General features: G+C 42.5%; 2 protein-coding genes across 2 annotated transcripts in view; one reads left to right on the top strand and one right to left on the bottom strand.

Moving 5' to 3' along the window:
- The first annotated feature begins 225 nt into the window (after positions 1–225).
- On the top strand, positions 226–1647 carry CUNH11orf91 (chromosome unknown C11orf91 homolog). Its single transcript, XM_057384320.1, has 2 exons — positions 226–553; positions 1580–1647. Exons 1-2 carry the CDS (start codon positions 226–228, stop codon positions 1645–1647), a joined length of 396 nt encoding a protein of 131 aa, XP_057240303.1.
- Positions 1648–4814: 3167 nt separating this feature from the next.
- Positions 4815–25013, bottom strand: part of KIAA1549L (KIAA1549 like) — a gene marked incomplete at its 5' end in the record, with an annotated part of 38661 nt that continues 18462 nt past the window's right edge. Inside the window, 10 exons of the mRNA XM_057384322.1 lie at positions 4815–5112; positions 5273–5421; positions 5872–6017; positions 6643–6740; positions 8575–8922; positions 12034–12163; positions 15868–16085; positions 16894–17072; positions 21484–21611; positions 23185–23375. Coding sequence (XP_057240305.1) covers positions 4834–5112; positions 5273–5421; positions 5872–6017; positions 6643–6740; positions 8575–8922; positions 12034–12163; positions 15868–16085; positions 16894–17072; positions 21484–21611; positions 23185–23375 — 1866 coding nt within the window. The remainder of the gene's footprint in view (positions 5113–5272; positions 5422–5871; positions 6018–6642; positions 6741–8574; positions 8923–12033; positions 12164–15867; positions 16086–16893; positions 17073–21483; positions 21612–23184; positions 23376–25013) is intronic.

The following is a 25013-nucleotide window of genomic DNA, read 5'->3' on the forward strand; positions in this document are numbered from 1 at the left end:
CCGGGAGTCCTCGGGGATAACCGCCAGTGATGCTCGGGGACAACCGCCGGTGATGCTCGGGGACCCCTCCCGGAAATCTCCCGGCAACGCTCGGGGACAACTGCCGGWGATGCTCGGGGACAACTGCCGGTGATGCTCGGGCACAACCGCCGGGCTGTGCCGGTGCCGCTCCGTGCCGGGGCTCGGCGGGACAACGGCCGGCAGCGCCCGCGCTGACCCTGCGCCATGACCGTGCAACGCCCGTCGTGGCCGCCGCTCTACTTCCCGCACTTCCACGGCACCGAGCCCGTGCCGCGGCCGGCCGGGGACGCCTGGGCCCCGCTGGCGGCTCTGTGCTGGCCCTGGCAGCCGCTGCCGGCCCGCTACGCCGCGCTGCCCGCTGCCGTGCTGCCGGAGCCGCCGCGCCTCTGCTGCCCGCCGGGCGCTCCGCGGGCCGGGGACGGGGTGCGGCGGCCGCAGCTGCAGCTTCAGGAGGAGATGTGCGAGCTGGGCATCCGCCTGAAGGAGCTGGAGCTGGCGGCGCTCATCGGCGATGGTTTCGACGCCAGGCAGTGTGCGTGCCCGTCCCATCGGYGCTGCCCGGCCGAGCGCTGCGCGGAGCGGAGGCGGTGCGGACACACGGGACCGCCACCGCCCCGCACAGCCCGGCCGAGGACAGGGAGCCCTAGAGCGGGGTGTGCTGGGGCGGGTTTTGGGTGTCTACACCCCGCAGAGCCCTACAGATAACCCCGGGGATGCGGCAGGGGCAGCGCAGGTGCGTGCGGGAGAAAAGCCATTGTCCCGTGTCGCCTGCCGCGGTCACTGCTCGTGGGATGACAGCACCGGAGTCACCGGAGCTGCGGGTGTGGTCACTGCTGAGCRAAGGAGAGAAACCCCCAAAGTCATTAAGCGTCAGCAAAAATATCGCAGGCASCGATGAAGTGAGAAGGAGTTTGAAAAACGTACAAAATGTCCAGGAATGAGTCCCTGCACATCAGCAGRGACTGACATTAGGCTGCACATCAGCACTAATGTAAAATAAAGGCCACTGATGGCCACAGGTAGTTGTAGGCATAAAAAAAATCCCAAAACCAAAACACACGCCCCCCAAAAAACCCAAACAACCCACACCAAAAGAAACAACCAATCAACCGATAAAAAATCCCAGTTAAATTATAAATTATGGTACTTAGAGTTCCAGTGGTGAGGCCAACAACAGTAAGGATATGAAAAGGATATGATGCCCATGATTTTCTGCAAGGCTACAGGCTGCCAGTCAGGAAACTTTCAGGAGTACAAAAGTTACAAGAACACAGGAAAAATGTCCATCGGGTATATGCATTCACAGGAAGATCTCAAATAAATTCTGATTGGTAGTTTGCACATATTTTTTCCTTCGTTACAGCAATACTCACCTCTTTCCATTTTTAATATCTATTATTTTAAGAAACTCTAGTTTTCAGGTCTTTGCTAGCCAAGGCATTGTAAGGATCATTAGTTTGCTTAATAACGAGTTTGATTAATGATTTGATTTACTGTAAAAGTATTGTAACTTATTAATGACATCATCAATGACAAACTATATTTCATTCCTGTTTAGATAAAATYCTGAAGGARCTGGAAGAAAAGAAGATTCAAAGCATGAAAGCAATGCAGAACCTGAAGTAATGGCCACCAACACACAGAGAATTGTTTCAGCTGGATACTCTGTCACTGTMCCACCATGGAGTATTTTAATGGGTCTTCAATATTAGCTTTCTACTTACTATATGCTGTTCTACTCTCAAATTAAAAATATAGCATATTGTTGACTTTTTTTGTGTATTAATTGTGTGGTACTAGTAACTGATAACACCACTGTGTATTTTAACTTAGTTTTTCTCCAATTTCTATATGCAGACAGGAAGTATATAATATTCTTATCAAAAAACATAAGGAATTAACACTGCTCTTGTCAGGATTCCCAGCAGCCCATACCTGTAGCTAGGAAACACAGTAATAGCAATACAAAATATGGCCTTTCTCCATCACAGTCTCCTGTGAATGATGGAGATTTTTCTTTTYAGTAGAAAAAGCTAAATTACCACTTTTTTTCCTCAAGGAAACAATGGCATGGATATATCTGGATGTGGTTATAACATTAAACATAAATACTTTCTGCTTTAAAATCAGTATTGAAAAAACAGATTGCAATTGGAGCCATACAAAATGTTTATTATATTACAAATTATTTGTACACTATATTTTCACTTTATCATTGCTTTGTGCTCAGACAGTATAAATATTACAGCATGATTTTTCTTTCCCAGGAATGTCCTTACTGTCTTGATATAATCTTACTTTATACTTAAAAAAAATACAGAAACATATTACAAACAGGATAAAAAGGCATTATGAATGAGGAATGTGAGATGGTTTTCTGAATAAAGTGCACCACAATGGTTTCAGAGTGATGGTTCAGGAAATATTTAATAGACTTCACACTGTTCATAATAATACCAGACAAAATTAATGTTGAGACTCTAACAGGTCTTCCTCAGAAGTTTGAAGAGTACTTTGTTTAACTTTACTGAAATGGTTTTTTTTCTTTCTAGAAGGCTGTTTAAATGCTTTTGTTTGGGGTTTTTCTGGTTTTCTACAGACATCCAAACCCTGTCCATCTCTATTTTCCAATATTTTTACTTTCCAGTATGGCAAAATACAAGATTCATCATGTAAGCTACATGAGACTATAGCCTCACATATTTTTCAACAGAACTATTAAATTGCACAAATTTGAGAATGGGAACAGACTCAAACAGAGCTAAGTGTCCGAAAGATGCTGTTGAGAACTGCTGTGTCCTTCTTTGGTTGTTTAGTATCCAAGTCACCCAAATGTATATTTGTGTACTCCGGACACAGCACGTTTATATTGATCATTAAAATTGCCAGGGGATTTTTCTTTCTTATCTTTTTTTTTTTTTCTTCTTTTTCCATTTAGTTTATGGAAATTTTGTGTCTATAGCAGACTAGTCACTTATATAAATATACAGCACATATGTACATAGAAATTACAAAAATACATTTTATTTATATCTGATTTTAAATAATAAAAAGGAAATTTCACATTTATTGAAATATTAACTAGCATTCCAAAGGCTTCTGCAATACTTCAGGTACTGGTGCAGAAGATGTTTGTATATTCTAGGATAATTATGCATCAGAATCTCAGGGTTTGTAACAKAATTATAAGGGGAAAAAATAGCTCTGCTTTAAAAGTTTGTGCTTCATSAATTTCTTCTTCTATCCCCTGTTCTAATCTTCTCTCTCCTTCTCTCAATTTACTGATGGCCAAAAAGCTAAACCAAGTTCCCTTTCTCACATCAGTTAAGACCAAAGAAACTCAGGGAAATGAAATGATYGGACAAAAGAGTAATTGAGGATAACTAAATAACCTACTGAAATGAAGGACATTACCTTTAACTCCAGCTGACATCAAACATGCCCAACACAACAAATTTTGCAACAAATTCAGTTCCCGAAGCTGAGYGCTGAAGGAACTGAGAACAATTGTTCATGATCTCATGTTGTAGTTTGTACAACTGCAGAATTTTAACCACCRTCCCATCCAATTTTCCTTAGGGATTGGATTCTTACCACAACGCAGTGTAACAATCAGTGAACCTTTATCTTGCACAATATAAAGTCAACATTGTTTCTGGCAACGCTCTCTTTTTCACAGAACTGTGATTTTTTTGTTAATCCGTGTGACTGTTAATTTATTTACATGTTATTTTAGTAACGAGGTCCTCTACATTCAGAACTTCCTGGGTGTGCATTCGCCGTGCCAGTGSAACCAAAACCAACCACAGCTTCAGAAAGCACTTTCTGGCATCACTTTAGTAGATACTATTGTTAAAGAAAGAGAAAAAAGCACTGTGTTGAACAGAGRTTTGCTTGTCCAAGCAGGTGTATTCATTTTTCTAGGTTGGAAAGATTTAAAGGTCTCAGGTTTACCAGCTTCACATGCATTCAGAGAGAAAAGCCTGATTATAGAGCGAGCACGAATAACCTTTTTTTTTCATTTCTCTTGGAAGCTTTTAGCACCAATATCCTTTGTTGGTTCTTCATGCATTGTATTCTGTCACGCTGAAAAAAAAAAATCTCCCCTGTAACTCATCGGTGGCACCGAGGGACAAGGCAGCCACCAATTACCAAAATGTCATTCACCTTCTTCACAGTCCTCTCTTCTTTCGCTTCTTCACACTGTTAATAGGATGAAGAGACTCAGAGCTATTTACAGGACATTTATTTGTATTATTTAATCATGTAGAATTCTTTTGGTTGGAACACAAGTCTCTGGAATGAAAGGGCTGAATGGCTCTGCGCTGCTGAAATCAGCACCCCTTGTACAATGTCCCCCAGCAAACAATTAACACGGCCACCCCCAAGCCAAGCATGGCCTCCAGAGGGTTTTTTCTTCTTTTATTCAAAGTTTTGGCATGCAGGAATTATTTTCAGCAGCTCAGCCTCTGGGCCTGCAAATGAATCTTTGTGTGGTGCAGACACGTTCAGTAACATCTCTACTGATTATGGGTCATAACACGAGAGCTAAGTGACTAAAAATTGCATATGGTCAATCTCATTTGTATGAATCAGTTTCCTGGCAGCTTTTTCCTTAGCTGGAAAGCAGAATCACGAGTCTTCAGAGTCCTGTTGCTCTGCTTGAAGTCATTTCTTAGCGTTGACTTTTCAGACAGATTAAAACGCCATCACTTTGGCACAATTCACACAGGATTTGTAGCCTGTAATTAAAAGAGTTGCTTCCTTGGGTTACCCCGGGTCACGACACACAAACACCATGCATGGAAGATTTTAGACCTGGAACTCAAACATATCTGTTTGCTTCTTGGCCAGCTTGGCCACCTCTTCCCTGATGGCCTTGACGAGGGCGGCGGTGGAGATGTTGGTGAGCGGTGTGTCCGCGGGCTCGTTCTCGGTCAGGCTCTGCTGGGACGTGGTGGCCGATGCCAGGGGTGCCTGTTCCAGGCTGGGATGCAATCCCTGCTGGCTGTACTGCCTGGACAGGCGGGATGGAGAGTTGTGTTGGTATCGGGGCCGTGGGTAAGCCTCGATGTATCCAGGGAGAGGGACCTGTGAGGATGGCAGTGACACCGAGTTACACAGAGCCACCAACGCCCGGTACCGCAAACCTGTCCTGGGTTTGTGACAGAGAGCACCCATCCTCCCATCCTATTGATGCCAGATGCAAACCAGAGAAAACACAGCTGGGTAGGAAAGCAAAGGTGCTTACAGAGTCTGCCCACTGGCCTGGTAGCTCGTTCTCTCCAGCATAGGGCACCCAGGCTTGGTTCCTGTATCCCGTGGGGGGAGTGGGGATGAAATAACCCGTGAAGCCAGGTCGGTTGGCTGGAATGGCAAACACTGCTGGTACGGTATTTCCTGTTGGATAAAAAAAGAGTAGATGTCATTAATAGCTGAGATTTCCAGTTATAAAGCAGTGCTTATGGATTAATGGGAGTTTGTTGGAGGGTTTTTKGGGGGTTTTGGAGTGTTTTTTGGTCCCACCATCTGACAAGAGTATCTTCATGATGCTGGGAAATATTGGAGAAGGCAAAATTTGCAGTTTCCTCATAAACACGTCCAGCCTGCAGGTAAAGATCAGCCCATACAGTTATCTCCACAAACCCAGTTATTCACAATTTCTCAATGACTTCCCATGCTGTCCCAGGATGCAGAAGAAGAAGAAAATATGGAGAAGAGGAGAAAAATAGGGTCTGTATCTTTTTCCAAATAATCACTCATATTTTCTACCTCCCATACACTCATTTATAAACAAAATAATGTGTACAACTCCCAAAGATTCAAGGTGGGCCTGCATTATTTTTTCACCTGAGTGAAAAGCTGATTGATCGAGGGGACCAACAGACATGGGAGCTCTGGAACCCGGGGCAAAAGGAGTCTGATCGTGGTGCTGGGYCTGATCTGCTCCACTGGACTCAGGTATCCTCACTTTGCTACCAATATCTGATGTAGACCTGTGAGTTAAGAAAGAAAAAAACCAGAAAGTTTTGTCATTCTGGCCTACAGATACAATTTATTGCTGTATACATGCCTATCTTTGCACTGGCATGACAAGTCTGGAGAAGTTTGTAAATAATCCCTTTAACCTGGTTGCTCACCAAAAATTTCCCCCAGAAAAATTTCACCAAAAAAAATTTCACCAAAACATGTATAGATCCTTTCCGTGTTGCTTCAAACAAATGTCTGTGATAGACAAGGCTTAAACCAGAGCTTTACCAGAATTCACCAGAGCTTTACCAGAGTTTTACCAGAATTCAAAGAATGTTTTGAAAGAAACAAGAGTCTGGATTCTCTGTTTTTATTGACACCAGAATTCACCAGAGCTTTACCAGAATTCAAAGAATGTTTTGAAAGAAAAAAGAGCCTGTGTTCTCTGGTTTTATTGACGCCAAGTAGGTAATAGAATAGAAAACTTCATTGCTATTTCTTTTTGTGTTGAAATGAAATAAAAGTGTGTTTTTAATTTCATGAATATATCTTTTTGAGTGCCTTGTAAATGGCCCTTCAGGGTTTGCCCCAGTTCTTATTGCAGCAGTGGGATTTAGAGACTGTACCTACAATAAAATAATAGATAAATACCTCCTGAGAGAGGCAACAGCCACAGGACCCGTTCTGGGAGGGACAGGAGGAGGAGGAGAACCCATCACCATCTCAGGAAGCTGAGARAATCTATAAGCCTGTAACAGAGAAAAAGAAATATTTTTCTGAAACACCGGTAGATCTCAGGCAAATTGAAAAACCGAAGAAAATCAGAAATTAAATACCTGCTCAGCCAACAGRAAGCTAAMTTTTGGTGGCATCARTAGTAATTGYGTTTATTTGAGAATTTACAGTGCTYTGGTGRTTTTAGAAKGTGGAAGAAAACCTGAACAAATGAGCTCTGAGGCAAGATGAAGTCTAATTAAAATAAAATGTATTAAACACTGTCTCTGCAGCATTTGTAACCTGCTGGCAAAGCAGATCTGTTGTGCTTATGTGAAACTCAACAACTGCTTTGGATCATGGGAAAAAGACCTGAGTACTTTCACTTTTTCTAGGAAAAAAAAAAAAAGTATTTTAAACATTCAGAAAGCATCCTCAGAGCAACGGGTGCTGCAGTGAACGCCTGTGAGAAATCCATATTTCAACCTTGAGGAGATGAAAAGAAAATTCCTCACAAAACCCCCAAATTCTGTAACTTTCCACCACAGCAACAAAGGCCTCAAACAGTTCTGAAAAGGATGACTGATCCGGAGGAACACCAGACACARCCCACACAGTCACAAAATCAAGCAACTTGCCCACAGWWATTCTGAATTTTGCCACCATAAATKTGGCAAAGGAGGAGTAATTATGTGCATGAAATTCATGGCACCCAAGAAATGACATGTAGGACAAAATTTTCCTTCTAAATGCTTTGCACTGCTTTAGATGAGAAGCCATGGGAGCTCAGTGCAAAAGGTGTTTTCTGATCTTGGTGCTGGATGCAGAAGGGTTTGTGTTCCATGCTCCACAGCCAGCATGGTTATCCCATAAAACCACATTGCTTCCCAAAATGCATTCACTGAAGAGAAGGAGAGGTTTTGGATCTGTTGAATGACCTGCAGCCTGTTCTTTCAATTCTTAGCAGAATTTAGACAAGAAAATCCTACTGCCAAAGCAGGCACTGAGTCTTTTATGGTGTATGTGCGTGGCTCACCCATCCTCCCATCCTATTGATGCCTGATGATTTTTGCTTTTCCTTTTTCACTTTCTGTACCCTCTATGCATTCCCCTGCACCCCTTAACCCACATGTTTGTAATTCCTGGAGCCTGATATTCCAGCTTAGTTCAGGAGTTCTGCTGGGCAGAGAGACCAAACATCCTGAGGAAGGAGTCAGTGTGCCCTGTGCTATCTTAAACCTGAGCTCAGCCTTGGGTGAAGCTTAAACCTGAGCTCAGCCTTGGGTGAAGCCTTCTGTCCAGAACATCTTGTGTAAACTGGGCTCTGGCCTCATCTGGGGGGGATTCATTAGAATAGGGGGACATCACTGCATTTGTGAAGTTTCTTATTGGGGAATCCTAGATAGATATGCTAATTCCTGAAACCTATAAAACTTGTATCTTATTGGAAAATCCTAGATAGATTTGCTAATTCCTGAAACCTATAAAACTTGTATCTTATTGGGGAATCCTAGATAGATATGCTAATTCCTGAAACCTATAAAACTTGTACCCGTGCTGTACACGGGTGTGCATTCTGCCATCAAGTTGTGCACCTGGGATCCCAAATACCGAGGTAAAACCCTTTTTATCCCCTTAGCCATGTCCGTGTCATTATTAAAAACTGGCCTTTCAAGGCAACACTATATGTACACTATATGTACACACAACACTATATGTACAACACTATATGTACACACCACCCTAYGCTTATTTACTGCAAGCATCTGGTTTGACGCACGTAAACGGGACTACTTTAAAAAAAATACGGCTCAGGGCAACAACACTTTTCTGAAATGATAGAAGCAAAGAGACCTCACAGGCACTCACAGGCCTGGGCAGGCTGTACTGGTACATCTCTGGCCGGTAGGTTGGCACCCACTGCACGCCCGCCCGCGGCCGGCTCATGGTGCCGGGGGCACTGGTCACCACCTCCGAGTAGGGCAGGTGTGGGGCTGAACCGTAGGCGTCCTGCCTGGCCTGGCCCCCGTGGCCAGCAGAAGCCAGGCTGAAGGCTTCCTCCAGGAGCATGTGCATCTGCTGGCGGACCTCGTCGATGGAGGGCTGCGAGCTCAGCGTCGACGTCTCCGAGTGGCCCTTGGCCTGCCGGGATCGGCCGTAATTCCGCGGCTCGTTCACACGGTCCACGTTGGTTTCTTCGATGATTTCAGGCTCGGTCTGTTGGGAGGAATAAAAGTGTGTTTAAAAAGCTGTACAAGGCGGTATTTGTGCTGTAGCATGTGGAAGGTAGCTAAGCTGAGAAGGATCACGTAGACATTTTACGTCTAATGTCACGTAGACATTTAGTTTGGTGAGATGAAGGAATGCAGGTGTCACGGTCAGATAGAATAATTGCTGAAATTGTGTGAACCATCCATCTGAGGTGATGGGAAGGCAATGCAAGGACATCATGCTTTTAAGCCGCTGGAAGCTCCCTACGAGGTATTTGTGCTGGTTAGCCTTGGGAAAAAGTAGAAGTAGAGAAGGGAAATTTGGCAAAGGAATCATTAGAGGTGGAGTTGACATGTAAGATGTGGACCTATGAAATACATGTATTACAGAATATGTATGAGCTAATTATGATGTTATAAAACTTAGACATTGTTCACAGTAAATAAAAGTTCGCTTATGACTCATATTGAGTGCTCCAAGTCTTCTTTTCGTGACAGTAGCATACACAAAGTCAAGAATTGGGACGATGTAGACGCACGATAAATATCGGAAAGAAATTGTGGGACACAAAGAGTATAGCAAAGAGTATAACAGTCTTTTATGTTCTACATTGTTTGCTGAGTAAAGTAGCAGGGACACTCTGCACTAGATTAAATTGTCAGTGACTCACTTAAAGACAATTAGAATTAATGTCTGAATTCTTGACTCAGTTGTGGTATCAATGGGAGTGCAACTGTGCCAGGAAGAGTGTGGTTCCCTAAATAGTACCCTCACTATAAAGGTTCCCTATATGGTTCCCTAAATAGTACCCTCACTATAAAGGTTCCCTAAATAGACCCCCACTATAAAGGTTCCCTATATGGTTCCCTAAATAGTACCCTCACTATAAAGGACCCCGAACAAGGGACAGTTTATTACAGCTAGAGAGATGTAGAATATTGTGTCAGTGTTCTCATATCCTTACCAGGTTTTAGCTCTGAGAAACAGAACCGTGATTCAGAGAAATATCAGCAAAAATAATTATAGAGAATGAAGTATTTTAGAAAAGTATGAATGAAGTATTTTAGAAAACCATTTAGAAATTTGTTATCCAAGGGAAAACTTATGGTTGTGCACATGAGTGTAGCAATTCTCAAGGAGTTTTCTTAGAGAATCTGGGAGATCTCAATCTCTTTAAAAATAAGAACAYTATTACTGTTGGGAAGATAAACCTCGACACATAATCTGGGTGTTCTGGTAAGAGCCAAAAAAACCCCTCATTTTTTATGCTGGGAAAAAGTCTCATGACATGAAAGCAATACAAACTGTTTCATAAATTTAATTATTTGGCAGTGCCTATAAAATGCAAATTTCACTATTCTTTGGCAGGACTTTCTGCTGAATAACGTGCYGGGAGGAAGAGGTTAGCAGGAGTCTGACAAGGCTGGAACATTTGATATGACAAATTGGATGTCAAAAATCAGTACCAGGTGTTGTTGTACGAAACAGAAAGGGCACGAGAGCCAGCCCTGTTTTCAGAGGTCAGATTTATGGAGGTTTTTAGCTGTATCTTGGTGAGATCCAAGAATTCCACACACAAATCCAACCATCCTGGGTATCCTGGGAGACAGAGCAAACCRGAGCGAGGGACCAGCCCACGCTGCAGGCTCAGCCTTGGCACCTAMATTTCAATATCCTGTCCCATTTTCCTGGTGGCATTTCTGTGCTTTCAGATGGGAAATGCATTCAGGGTGCACTGCAGTGAATCTGCAGCGCATTGGGCAAAGGGATTTTATGTAATTTATCAGTAAAACACTGTGCCAGGGACAGCCCRACTGCAGCGTCAAAGGGAAGGCAAAAGTAATTTTTTTCTGTGATGTGCACACATCTCAGAGTTTATGATTGCTCTGAGGACACTTCAAAATCTGCGTGAGATCATTAATCTGCTTTCAAGGTTTTTAATGAATTTCCTTTAAAATAAGTTTTATATACAGTATACACAATACATTAAAATATATTTTGAAAATCGGCTGCCGTGCCTGCTCCCAGAATGTTTTCAACATCGATTCCAGGAAAATATCCCTGTGAAAAACTAACTTTTATTAGCATAGAATTAGTCTGCTAATTCCTCAGGAAGCCGTGTACCAATCAGCCCACTCACATGACTCCTGCAGTCTGATGGGAAATGTCCAAATGCAGGAAATCATTTCAGAAATCTGACAACTACAATGTGCCCTGAAGAGTTTTGTAAAGGATTTAAACTTTCCTGAAGACCTTGGTGCTTTCTTTCACCTTGTTAAAAACACATTCCTGGCAGAGACAGGGTTGACAGTGAAACCCCCCCCAAAAAATGGTTTTTATCTACAATGTTTAGAGGATGGGAAACCACAGGTGAACTTCCTCRTTTTCCAGAGTGGTTTAGATGTTTTTTAGGGACTGATCCTCAGGGCTGGCTGGGGTACAATTTTCTCATGTGACAAAGGATGGAAAAATCTGGAATTGCCCTAGTGTGGGGGCAAATTTTAATCCTCATTCTGGGTTCACACAGTGTCAACTCTCACCCAGCATTTGCTCAGACTGCAGAACACAAACTCCTCTGCCTTGTGCTGGCTATGGGAGCTCCTTGGCGCAGAAAGCAGCATCTCCTCTGGCTGGGTTTGACATTTACCTACACAAAACTCTCCCAGTTCTGCTGGGAACAAGAGGACAATACCTGTCCCGAGRGGATTTCCACAAAATACTGACATCAGGATTTAGGTGACAATCCCAGGAATTCTGAATCAAGAGAGCAGCTTCAGGCTGCTCTTCAGAGCAAACAGAGGATTTTAATTGCAATGAGAAAAGCTCATTGTCGAGTGGCCACACACTTAGGAGAACGATCTAAATTCAAAATTTAACACTTTGGCAAATAATGGGTTTTGGGACAAACATTTTATTTGCATTTCACACAGCAAAATGATGTCGAGTGATAACATAGCTGAAAGAGCCTCAGCTTTTCTCAGGATGCTGAGTGCACATAAACTCCTGCAACATTAAATATCTCATGGCAATTTCTCAGCACTTTCCTGGGTTTAGGAGCAAGTTAATCTTTCGCTGAGCAGATTTTGCTGCTCAGATTTTTTTATCCCATAAACTCACATCATATCCACTGTTCCGGATGCCTCTCCTGGGCCTCTCTCGGGTCACCAGAAGATCCATCTCTGTTTCTCCTGGGCTGGGACTGTTCAGAGACTGYCTGCTTCTGTACACAGAGTTCTTCAACGGCTGCCTAGAAAACACCAAACAARAAAACAGTAAAATCAACAAAAATTCATCACAGGTAACAGTTTCCAGCACTTACTTTTATTCTAAAATGATGAAGTTCTTAAAAATGCCACTTCCTTGCAGGATAGCCTTTCTACATATATGAAGTGCTAGAAATCAGTAACTTTATTAGGAGATGATTATTGTTTTTTACTGTTTAAGGAAAGCAAAGTTGTGTAGACATGGACATCATATGTGGGAGTTGATCACATGAAATATTTTCCAAGAAGGTATCAGAACCCTTTTAACTTCAGCTTCATTTATTAACACAGTAATTATACTCTCAGACCTGACAAAGTTACCTTTGCCTAGCCATGCTATTTTTGTGCCTCGTGCAATTACTCCATTCAGAATATTCAAATTAGATCAGGTCATCTAACATATCTTTGTGCTGCTTATTTTAMACAGTGCTCATGGGGAAGTAAAACAAGTTGCACTGTTATGTCTGAATTCACACTTCTGAGTCACTTCGTGGTTCAGCATCTCAAGAACCATCAATGAAATGAACAGACAAGACAGTCCAAATTAATTCACTGATAAATAATTCTTCAGTTATTCCAGATCCTGTTAACAGCACTTTTTTGCCTTGACAGATTAGAGAAGCGGAAACTGGTTTGCAGGAATCCAGAAAGTAGGACATGATCAGACAGGATAAAAGGTAGGACAAAAAAAATACCAATTTCATGCTTCTGATTAAATAAATTACTCAGTTTTAAGGCAACTTTCACAAACTTCTGTGTGACCTTTGATCACAAATCATCATGCTCATGTTTGAAAGTCCCAAATGCATTGCCAAAGCAGAAGACGAGCTGAGCTTTTGGAATTAGTTCCCCCTACAAAAATAATAATATTTAATAAATTCTTTCTTCCTATGCAGTATTTCTTTGACTATACTGTCGATATTATCAGAAAACAGGGTTATACAGAGGCTAATCAGATCTGACAATCTTCATCAAAAGTCTCTAGAATTTCATATGTTTTACAATAGGTCCATAAACACTTAGTTGAGGCAGTTGTGATATATTTTCTAAGAGATTCAAATAGAGAGCTCTGTAAAACATGCAGATTCCTGACCCRATTACAAACTATTAAAGAAAATCCAAGAATAGTGTGTGTCACCAGTAGGCTCTTAAAAATTACCTTGAGATTGCCAATTACCTCATTTAAGAGAGTTTTACTAATGAGAAAGGAGGTATGAACAGGAGCAACTGGCGTTCAAATGGGTTAGGAAATCTTCTGGGAACACAGCTGGAATGTTTTAAAACAAGAGTTTTATGACTGAAAGGAACCTCGAGCACAAAGCCCTTTGTTTTGCAAAAAAAAATCAAATCATTCAGCAGCAATGCTTTGTAAATCACTTTCAAATGCAATTCCAAATTAATTTGAAATTAAATATAAAGATAACCTTGAGTGATCAACTGCATCTCTGTTTTCTGGTATGTTTTGGAAGTGCTGTGTTAATGTGGCTTAAGTTGGATATATATAAAACAGAGAAGGGTGGAATAGGCCTTTTCCCYAGAAACTTTGAGATGTTTGACTTACTTTTCCGTGATATCATTCTAAAAATTACAATTTTTCATCTTTTAATTGCTTTAGCGATGATTCAAAAGACAAAAAGTTGGAAATATTTTTTTTTCAATTATATGCTTACCTAGATTGCTTTTAAAGCAATTTTATTTAATTGCAGAAATACAACTGTATTGATTCTTTTATCAATAACCAACCCCCACATTACCTTGGAGTATTTTTCAAGATTTTCCTCCAGCAGTGTGCCATTTTAACCATCTTATTTTTGTTAGAAAAATAAGGACAGCAACTGTCACACATGTTGCAGCATATCGAGTTCAGCTCCAGGTCTTAGCACAGAAATTTTAGCACAGAATTCAGAACTGGTTTGTTTGCAAACATTCTGTTAAGTCCATAAAGTGTTCCGTGCCTTCACAGAAAACGCATCAGAAATGGTTCTCTCTACCCATGGAGGGATGCAGATAATATATTAAACAATAAATCCAGCAGCCAGCCTTTTCTGTTTCAGGTACACATTGGAATCATTTCTCCCCAGCATTTTCCCTGCAGTTTATCTCATTCCAGGGATCACTGTCTCAAACAAACTGTGGCAGATTTACACAACACATTGGAAAAAAAAGCAGGAAAAACGTCCTGGATCTTCCCACCCGCTGGCACGTGAGCAAACAAACACCAGTGCATTSAACAAAACTCACAGGGCTGTGTTAAAGCCTCAGTAAAAAAATGTTTGGAACATTTCCTGTGAGCCACGTGGCACAAAATGACATCCAAATGAGTGCCTCAATCTCCAGTGTGTTAAGGGAACTTTCCAGACCAAGTGTTCCCAGGGCTCTGCCTGTACCTCCTGGACAGAGCAGCTCTCCCATGTAAGGAAAGGAAGGCTCCATTCCCCACCTTTTCAGTGCACGATAAATTGGAAATTGAAAAAGTAAATGGTGCCCCAGGGCCTCCAGCAAGAGCATAAAACAGCTGAGTCAGCATCTGTTCTCTTCACTGACCAGTGCAGCCCTGGCAAACAGCTTTTCCCTCCTCCACTGAGCTCTAGACCTGCAGAAATTCATCTGATTACAGCTTTTGCCACATTCCCAGCCAACACTGCTTCTGTAATTCCCATTACAGCCTTTTCCATCTCTGTGCCCCGAGGAGAGCTGCTGAAGTTGCAGTGGGCAATGCCTGTGTCACCAGGGATGCTTTGATTGCAGTCAATTTACTCACACAGGGAAATTTTGGTCTGAGCTTGCCAGGAGAGGGGATGCAGGATTGCACCTCCAGGCATGAGGGTCATTTCCAGATTAAAGGTGTTTCAGTGTCCCTTTTTCACTCATGGATCAACTGATGCTTGTCCCTGATATCAGTGAAAACCAGAGCCCTCCTGGGCAAGGTGCAAGAGCAAACACACTGCCTTATCATCCTCCATTCCTCCAGAAGTTCCAAGGAAGAGGAATCTGCGCTCTGTGCCATTCCTGGGGTAGGACTGGTGTGATCCCCTYTTTCCAAGGTACCAGTTTGTGTTTCAGAGAGCACCCACCCACTCACCCACTCACTCACAGCAGCACCCTCACTCCCTCCTGACTCCTGAAATGTCAGATGGTGCCATCCTCAGGAGACAGGGAGATGTAATCAAACATTAGTGATGTTATGCAATRTGCCAGCTTCACGTGACAGATGAGCAAGGTATGGATTTCTCTGTTAAAGGCTCGGGAAGATCACCAAGAAGAGGCACACGCAGATCCTGACAGAAGCTATCCCTGCAGGATTCACATGGATAATTCTGTCATCCATGCCTGCTGCAACAGCTACATTTAGATTAAAACGATGACTAAAGAGTAGCACTGCTGAATTTCAAACAAGAACAAATTCAGATGCTAACTTCCTGCTTAAAGTCTGCTCAAAGTATCACCAGTAACACCGCTGCCACTTTTTCTGTTCACAAGAACTTGCAACAGTCCCTTTCCTTATTTCTTTTCCTTCCATTTGTGTGTTTTTAACCACACAGAGGACAGGCTTTCCATGRATTTTCTTCAGAAAGCAGAAAGGACATGCACCAAACCATACAACAAACATTTGGCTCATTGAAATGTCCCCTCTAAGTCCCAGGACACCAACTCTCGTCCCAGACAAACTCCACATCCAAACTCTCACCTGTTCTTAGGCTCAGCAAACGGAGATGAAATATCTGCATCTGGATCCAAGATGTGGTCCAGCTCCTTCTGGTTTTTCTCGTACATCCTTTTCCTGTCCGTCAGCCCCTTGCTGTTRTCCACCTGTGGGAAATCATAGTAGCCCTTCCTCTTGGCTTTCAGGCGCAGCTTGTTGCGGTAGTGCTCTATGTCAGACTTCTGCTTCAAAGCCTTGTTCACCTGAAAGGCAAGGAGATGTTTGGAGGCTGCTGGWGGGCCGGCCAGCTCGCAGGGATGTTGTCAGAGTGTGTGTTTGGTGGGCTGGCCACCTCCCAGGGATGTTATCAGAGCGTGTGTCATCTCTCAGCACACACCGCGCCATCCGCGAGCAGCCAGGAGCTGCAAGTGAACAGAGCCGCTGCATTTTTATGGCTTGGCAGATGGTTAAATAATTTTAGCCTAAAAAAGCTGCAACAGTGACTCAGATACACCCACTAGAGGAAAAACACTCTGGTGGTGGTAGCCAGTGGGTGTGACCCAGCACCACGCTGGCTTTGGGGCAGCACGGGCACAACTCAGCCATCRAAACTTTAATGGGGCACAGAGACATGGCCCTGACTACACAAAACCTTTAATAATTCCTGATGGTTGGGAAACAACTCCAGTGAAATGTCATCAAGGTGGAGCCAGATCTCCGGCTCATGCTTTGCAATCCCCTGACTTGCTGCCATCTGCTTTAAAAAAGACTATAAAAATTCTCCCCGAGAAGACCCTGATGGAGATCTCTCCCAACGGACGCTGGCGAACCCATGGAACCTCGGAGGATTCGTCGGAGCCGTTGGTAGCTATAACCCCACCCTCTCTCTCTCTCTTTCTCTTTCTCTCTCTCTCACCTTCTTCTATCACAAAATATCCAAATAAATTGTTCCTGATTATTTAAAATATTATATTTGCCCCTCGTTTTCTTTTGCACTCTGAGATTCTGATAACGAACCCTCACGACCCCAGCTTGGGTTAAGCAGATCGTGACCAGGCACCCATTCCTCACCTCTCCATTGATGATGGCAGATTCCTGGCTCCTCTCTGAGGCAGCRTGGACAGCGGGCAGGGGCACGGGTTTGATGGCAATGAGCTGCACTGATCCCGAGGATGTGTCAAAGGGGTCCAGGGCAGACTTGGCCACGTTATCAAACAGAATCCCTCCTTCCTCCTCGTCGCTCACGGCCACTGRAGCACATCAAAGTCACTCAGCACAAAGACACAGACACCTCTGCTGCATGCTCAAGGGGAAATTCAGCAAGAACACAGTCAATGATGTGCTCAGTGCTCTCGAGGTGCAGACCTGRGAGAGCTTTGCACCAGGAAAAATATCCCATTAGATCCCAGGAAACATTGTGTGCTCAAAGGATTACCTCAAAGCTTCCCCAAAGAAGGGTGATTTCCAGTCTGGGCTCGTAAGATGGGAAAAGGGAGAAGAACTAAACAGGAAATTGTATGAAAATGACAATGAAAGTTAAAGCATTTGTTTTCCTAGATTTCATAAGGAAACACAGAAATATCCAGATGCCAAAGAACCCACAGCTGCACCTGATCTAACACAAAAGTGCAGTTTTTTCTCTGTCTTACACCACAAGAGCATATTCAAAATCTGCAAAATTAAGGAGGTTTATATTTCAAAATGTATTAATGCTAAAACCACCATTTATTAAAATAAAAGCATTTTCTGCTGTGTGTAAAAAATGCTTGAGAAACTGATGGTATCTAATATTTTGTTAATTTTTTGCTTTGCAAGCAGTACCTCAGGTGTCTGTAAAGTTAAACTGTTAAAATTTCTTAAGAGACAGRGAAAGGCTTCTGTAAATCTTTAAAATTAAATGGCATGGCAAAGCATCTTTAGTTTTAGATTTCTATATAACTCTTTCACATGCAATRGGGCCCTTTCTCCTCCAAATTTTCTTTGCAGGCCTGCATGCCCTTGTCAGCTGTTGAATCTGAAACCTCTTACCCGCATTTGGAAATGAAAGAATGACACTAAAGCATGAGCACAGATTCTACAAAGAGATCCTTGCAAACRTTTTTGAATAATTATGCTATTAGAGGGAAGAATGTTTACTCCACCTCCGAACTGACAGGAGCAGAGATCCTCTGCTAAAGAACAAAGTGGTCTGCTCTAAATTTATTTCCTCTGAAAACACACTCTGGTTTAAAATTTAATCACTGCACAAATTACAATGGACTTGTATAAACTCAGCAGCTTAGGCAGCCAATGATTTTAGTAAGAAAACATTTGACAGAAGGAATGTAAAATATGAACCCTCTGAGTAAGTTCATTAAATTCCTGCCTTTGCTCAGTGTCACGGGAGCTGGCACCACTTGAGCTTTTGAGAATAGATGGGTTAAATCACTCTGCCACTAAATATTGTCCCTGCAGCTCCACACAAGTGTCCAAACACCAGAGAGTTTTTAGTGGGTCTGCAATCCCCTGTCCATCCTGGGGTTGTTCAAACACTCTGATCTGTGAGCCCAACTCAGTGACAGCAACCAGGATCAGAAAAACCAAGAGTTTTTTCTTAATAAAACAGAATTCCTCTAGGATCCATTGAAGAAATGAAAAAATTGAAGGTAAAGAAGATCAGAAATCCCAGATGACAGCTGATTCTGATGTGGAACAATAACACCACAGAGCACCTTTAGTGTCAGCCCTCTCACCAGTGAGCAAATCTCCTGCACTACTGCAGTGCTATCAGCATGGAAATGAGACCCAAATGGGACTAGAAATTGGAATTTTRTTCCACCTTAGCTTAGTGTCATTAACTGGTGTTTATCATCTAAAAGTAGGTTTTTTTCCATTGCTCCTTTTTCACTGATAKGTGATGAGGAGAGCTACAATCTGCRYTGGCACTGAACCRTAGCAAGCACTGGRAATTTCATTATTCTCTCCCTTCCTGAGAGAATTTACAGCAACCACTTATAGCACGACTGAGCCACAAGAACCTCCAAATTTTGAGCAGCAAACCTAAAAGAAGTTCAGAGAAGCAACAGAGGAGTCCTGGAGTGTTTTTCTGCTCTGGGTCAGYTCACACATCCCAGCCTGGCCAGGAGGGGAAACTTCAGCAAACCACCCAATAAATATTCTTTATTTTCTTATTGTCACTCACAATAAGCACCCTTGTTTATTATGGTTTAAAAGCGATGTTTTAARTTTCTGTTTTCAAACAGAAATGTTTTCCATCGTTGTGCTGTCGGTGTGAACACAGAGTGAGACTCAGAAGCTCAGCAGCAGAAAAACTCAAAAATATCAACTTCATCACTCCTTAACAGCAATTTCCCACCTCTGAAATATCTCGTGCTGGATCTCTCATGCCACACGATCCACTGAGGTCGAATTGCTCCTAATTTTTCTGTGTCTGCAGCGCACGAAGATGTACCCAGAGCAATCATTTATTGGGGTCGGGTGCCAATTGCACCAAGAGCAGCGTGGCACCGGGTATTGAGGAGCAGGAGCATCTCTTAAACTGCATCTCCAGACCTTTGCAGCTCTGGGTACACAAGATTTGCTCGGTGCTCGCAGCCCCAGGGATGCTGTGCTCCCTTTTCCAGGCAGCTCCTTCCAGCCAGCAATGCCAGCAGATGGTGCTACCCACTCGTGTCCACGTGTTTCCATGGAAAAAAAGGCTGTGAGATTGTATTTTAACCGTTCAGAGCTACAATTACATAGCTTCAGTATTCTGTTTTTGTCTAGTTAATCATTTAAAGTTAAAAAAAAAAATTATACATTAGTCAGCCAAATATTTCAATAAGCAGCACAGAAGATTTCTTCTCTCATCTCTCTTTCCCTTCACTTTGTCTTTCCTCCASAGTCTTACAAAGATGTTAATGGGAAGGTTGCAAGACCAAGCACTTAAAGGCTGGAAAAACAACTTGTAGAAATTAAATTTCCTTGGCTTCATTTAGCAWGGAGCTGGTGAAAGGAAAGCCTGTACTGTAGACTGCTTTGTTTCTTTAGGTCTGAGTGGGCTCAACCATTCGCTTCTCCCTGAATGATGTTTGGCCTGGTAAAATGATGGGTGGARCTGCTGAAAATACTGAAAATGGTGAAATATCCTGTTCCTCTCTCCCACTCTCTCTTACAAACCCCTCTCAGAAATTGCTAATTCTTCTGTGGGCTGATTCATTCCAAGTACAGTCCTCTAAGATACATAACTGGGCACTTTTTAAAAGGTTTGAATTTTTTCTAAGTGCCTAAAATAAAACCCATCAACTCTTAGAAAGGAAACTTTCTATTAATATACTAATAAATTCTCTTCAAGAAAAACCACGCAGTTATTGTATAAAAACATATCACTGATTCGAGCACATATTTTGTGTTTTTTGTAGAAATAATGCTCAGCTGGAGAATTCTCCTGATCCTCCAAAGCATCAGGTCCTGAAGCCAATYCTGTCAGTCTGTGCTGGTCTCACATTGTTCACTCACAGCCCTGACACACTCCATTTGGAGTCAATTTTGATACGAGCCATGGAGAATTTACTCACTGAGGTAACATCCAGCGCTGTCATTTCTCCCTGTAACTAAATGTCAGCAAGAAATAGAATCTAAAATTGGTCTGTARCTATGGCAACTAATGAGCCATTCTGACTCGGAGTCCCCAAACCCAACATGTGACCATCAAGGAATTCATTCCAGTTTGAAGACTCTGCTTCTCCAAGAAGGAAATTTGCTGCTGCTTTTGCCAACGTGATCGTGAGAGTCACCACGAGCTGGGGAGCTGGAGCAGGCTCAGGCAAAAAAAAAATGGGGGAAAAGCAGCAGTTTCCTTCTTAAACTGGAAGGAAAACCAGACACCACCTTCTAAAAATACTCATCACACTGGATAAATGGAAAAACCTTGCAAAAAGAACTGTCACAGGTGACAACAGCGTTGGTGATCACAGCATGGGGGAACAAAGGGCAGGCTCTGCAAAAAGATGAGAAAATTGTGGGTGCTTTGAGTTTTTGGGGTTTTTAATTTCAACTTCAATAGGCATTTGGGACTGTACTACTCTGATCAGATGTTCCTGGTCCATTTTGAACCACAAGGTCACCACTGTGTTTCTTGTGAGAAACACCCAGCGTGGCATCCAAGTGCATCAGGAAAAGCTGCCAGCAAGTGTTGATAACAAATGGGTGTGCCAGGGATGTGAGGAAAGATAAAGCACTGGATGTTTCACACTTTCTCAAATTAATTTTTATCTAATTAATTCATCAGATCTGGGCCAGCTTAGCAGCAAAGGAAATTAATATCTATGGGTTCTTGCACAAAAAAAATAAGCTGTAAACCTTGTCCATCTACTAAGGAGCATCATGTCTTCATTATTTCAAGAGAAAAGGGGGAAAAAACAAAAAAAAAAAGAAAGAAAACTTGCAAAGGCCCACACAAAGAGCAAACACCACAATGTTTCATGGGATCTGGAGACACAGTTATTGCAGCAAAGGGGAAGGAGAACACCTGAAAACTCAGCTAAACACACATAAAATGGCCAAGGACTGCTGAGAGTACAGAAAATTGATGTCAACACCCCCTGTGCCATTGTGGGAATGGCTGAGGGAGAAACCACAGGCAGCTGTGGCCAACAGTGACCATTTCCAAACCCTTCTCACCGTTCCTTTTCCTGCCTTCRTCTTTGGGCGCTTTCTGCGGTGCCATCACCTTCTGCAGGGAGCTGTGCTCGGAGCTGGGCTTCCCCGACCCATTGCTGAGGATGGAGCCGTTCTGACTCGGGGACCGGCTGCAAGTAACCATAGCAACGAGGCAGGACGTGAGTTCTTCCTCCCCAACCTCATTTCAAGGTTATTCCACTCGCAYGGTTTGCATCGCTGAGTTTTCCAGTCCGGTTTTGTACTGAACATAAACAGCGCGCAGCGATGCAGTGAAGGTGGGAGCAGAGTGATGGGAGGTGAACACGACTTTCTCAATTAGTTCAGGGCTGATGGGCATCSTAGAATTGCTTGTGTTGCCTTGAAAGGCCAGTTTTTAATAATGACACAGTTAAGGGGATAAAAAGGGTTTTACCTCGGGATTTGGGATCCCAGGTGCACAACTTGATGGCAGAATGCACACCCGTGTACAGCACGGGTACAAGTTTTATAGGGTTCAGGAATTAGCATATCTATTTAGTATTTTCCAATAAGAAACTTTATAAATGTAGTAATGTTTCTTTATTTTAATGAATTTCCCCGTGGTTGAGGCCAGAGCCCAGTTTACACAAGATGTTCTGGACAGAAGGCTTTACCCAAGGCTGAGCTCGGGTTTTAGACAGCACAGGGCACACTGAGCCCTTCCTSAGGATGTTTGGTCTCTCTGCCCAGCAGAGCTCCTAAACTAAGCTGGAATATCAGGAATTACAAGCATGTGGACTAAGGGGTGCAAGGGAATGCATAGAGGGTACAGAAAGTGTAAAAAGGAAAAGCAAAAATCATCAGGCATCACTTGGAATGCAACTGCTCCTCSTGCACAAACCTCACAAGGACAAAAAGTGCCACAGCAGAGGACAGAAAGTCCTGTTGTCGATTCAGTGTCATTAAACCATACAAAATAAAATAGAGCTTTGTTTTTGGATGCGTGGCTGAACCAATTCCTTTGTTATTTTCCCTGCTTTTGCAGTCAGCTGCTGTCAGGCACAATGCAAAATTCACTCACTCACTTTGCACTCGTGCAAGCACAGCACGATAAGGAAAAGTCTCCTATTCTCCTTTTGGCAAATAACCCGGTTTAAGTGGCACCATTGTTGGCTGAAACCCCTAAGAAAATGCTTGTTTTAATCAGCCACTGCACATCCTTGTCCTGAAACTGGTCCCTGCTCCTCACTGGGATACAAGGAACAGCAGCTCTGCCGTGCCCTCCCTCCTCACCCTGGGCAGGGACCAATTTCAGGACAAGCTTCTCTGCTCTTTGGGGTGGACAAGTTCCTCAAATCCTAATGCAAAAGCTGGGAAAAGCAGGCCAAAGAAGAAAAAAAACCACCTTCACTAAATTATTTTGCCTACACATGTGAACAGGTTTGGAATATTGGCTTTCCTTGGTGGGTAAGAAAAAGGACATCATAAATTACAACTTTTAACWCTGRAAAACATAAACATTGTTGTYGCTGTTTAGCCAGCAGTGACAAGCWCACACATAAAGGCCACTTCACCTCCTCTGTGAAGGCTTCACTTGGTTTTATCTCACACTTTGCAGYAATTTTACACACCCAGCACAGCCAAGGACACACCATGGAGGAGCCCCTGCCACACACACAGAGTGCCAATCCTAACAGCAACCAGAATCCCATGGAAAGATCCCAGATCCCATAAAACCCATACCTTTTCCTTGTTTCATTGGACTGGGCAGTTTTGATGGTGCTCCCATCCTGGATATTCTCTCTCTCCTGGGAGGGGGGAGCATCTCTGACTGGAATTGGGAGTATGACTGTCTCCTGRGTCACAGGCAAAACCTCATCCTCTGCTCCCTGCTGACCCAAGTGCTGCTTGGCATAATCAAAACCTTGCACTGGCTGCAAAAAAAAAAACCCAAAAAACAGGAGAAATAACAGCAATTTCCAGCATGTGTTAGAATTAATACAAATTTTCAAACTCAACGTAAAATCTTCCATTATTATTTTTCTTAAGTTGCACAAGTGACAGGTAAAAATATGTAGATTACCATGTGAATGCCCAAMAAGAAACCAATTTTCTGATGAGATCTCCATTCCACATATTTTAAATGTGATTAATTAATATAAAATTGATTTTGGCTAACCTTTCTTACCCTGCTGTAACACCCCCAGAAATTAATTTGACAGACAGTGAAAGAATGAGGATGTGGAAGAAAAAATTAAGAGGGAAAAAAAAGCCATACAGAAAACTTTCTCTGACAAATCCTTGTGTTTCCTAAGAGGGTGGGAGTAATTTATTCCTAATCAAGAAAAAAAAATAAAAAAGCACTCATCAGAAAGATTTTTTGAAAAAAATCTTTTTCAAATCAGTGAAATTCTATTTTCCCTAGATTGTCAGTTGCCTACTGGGAAGGATATTACTGACTTCACTTGTTTCTCTTGGGAAGTGGCATTTCACCAGAGCCTTGCAGCATGGCAGTTCTTGCCCAGCAGAAATAACAAAACAGCCAAGGAAAGGTGGATTCTCTCAACAGAAAAATTAAACAATTAGACAAAACTTGACTTTCCAAACTGCATTTTCAATTGGAAGGAAAAGAGAAGGGAAAAAGTCCCAAAATCAACCCAAAAAAAATTAAATCACTCCAAGAAATTCCTGACCCCCTCTGAAAAATATGTTTTCACTACACTAAATTGAACTAATTTAGCAAAAACTGGAAGGCTGCTCTTCCTGAAGTAAAAAGACTATTGACAAAATGCTGGAAAAGTGTTGATTTCAAACCTCAAACATACTTTGGGAAATACTTCGGAATTAGTTAATGACTGATTAGTCTCTCCAGGTTCCTGTCTTATCATCAATGAGTATTTTAGTTCCAGAAGAAAATCAGCAGGAGGAAAATATTTGCTGTTGGCATAGAAAAAGTACCAACTCTGAAAAACGTTTTCTCTCCCTCCATGTCTTTGAAAGAGTAAAATAAGTTTCAACTTATATTTAACATCTTAGTAAAAAAATTGTAAAATAAAATTAAAGCAAAGACAAAGACTAAAAAAAGCTCCAAACAAAAAAACGAACCAAACCAGAAACAGCAGGACATGAGAATTACTCAAGAATTCTGCAGTGTCCCAGCTCAGATCTGCCAAAGGAAGGAAATGAAGGATTATTTTAATCAGAGTTCTACTTACCACCATGTCCAGTAACAAACTGCAATAAAAGGAGAGCTGAGAAAGTCATCCTCATCAGCAGACATATTGCATTAAATAAAATTTGATCTTGGATCCCTGCTCTGCAAAAGCCCACAGGAGCAGATGGCTTTAGCACCCCTGAAGGGAACTGGCAAGGCTAAATCACAATCAGGCACTGCGAGTGGAGATGTCCAACACATCCAAAATACTGAAGAAGACTGAATGATTAAAATTCTAATATTGTTTTTGAAATAATAAATGGATAGTGATCCACTGCATTCCACTGCCTGGCAAAGGGCAGACTGAATACACAGAGGTGTTTMTGGGACTCTTTTTCCTTGTAAGATCATGAAAAAG

The sequence above is a fragment of the Malurus melanocephalus genome, unplaced genomic scaffold (genome assembly GCF_030028575.1).
Source record: "Malurus melanocephalus ecotype Western Australia unplaced genomic scaffold, MMel_1.1 scaffold_699, whole genome shotgun sequence".
NCBI classification, from domain to species: domain Eukaryota; kingdom Metazoa; phylum Chordata; class Aves; order Passeriformes; family Maluridae; genus Malurus; species Malurus melanocephalus.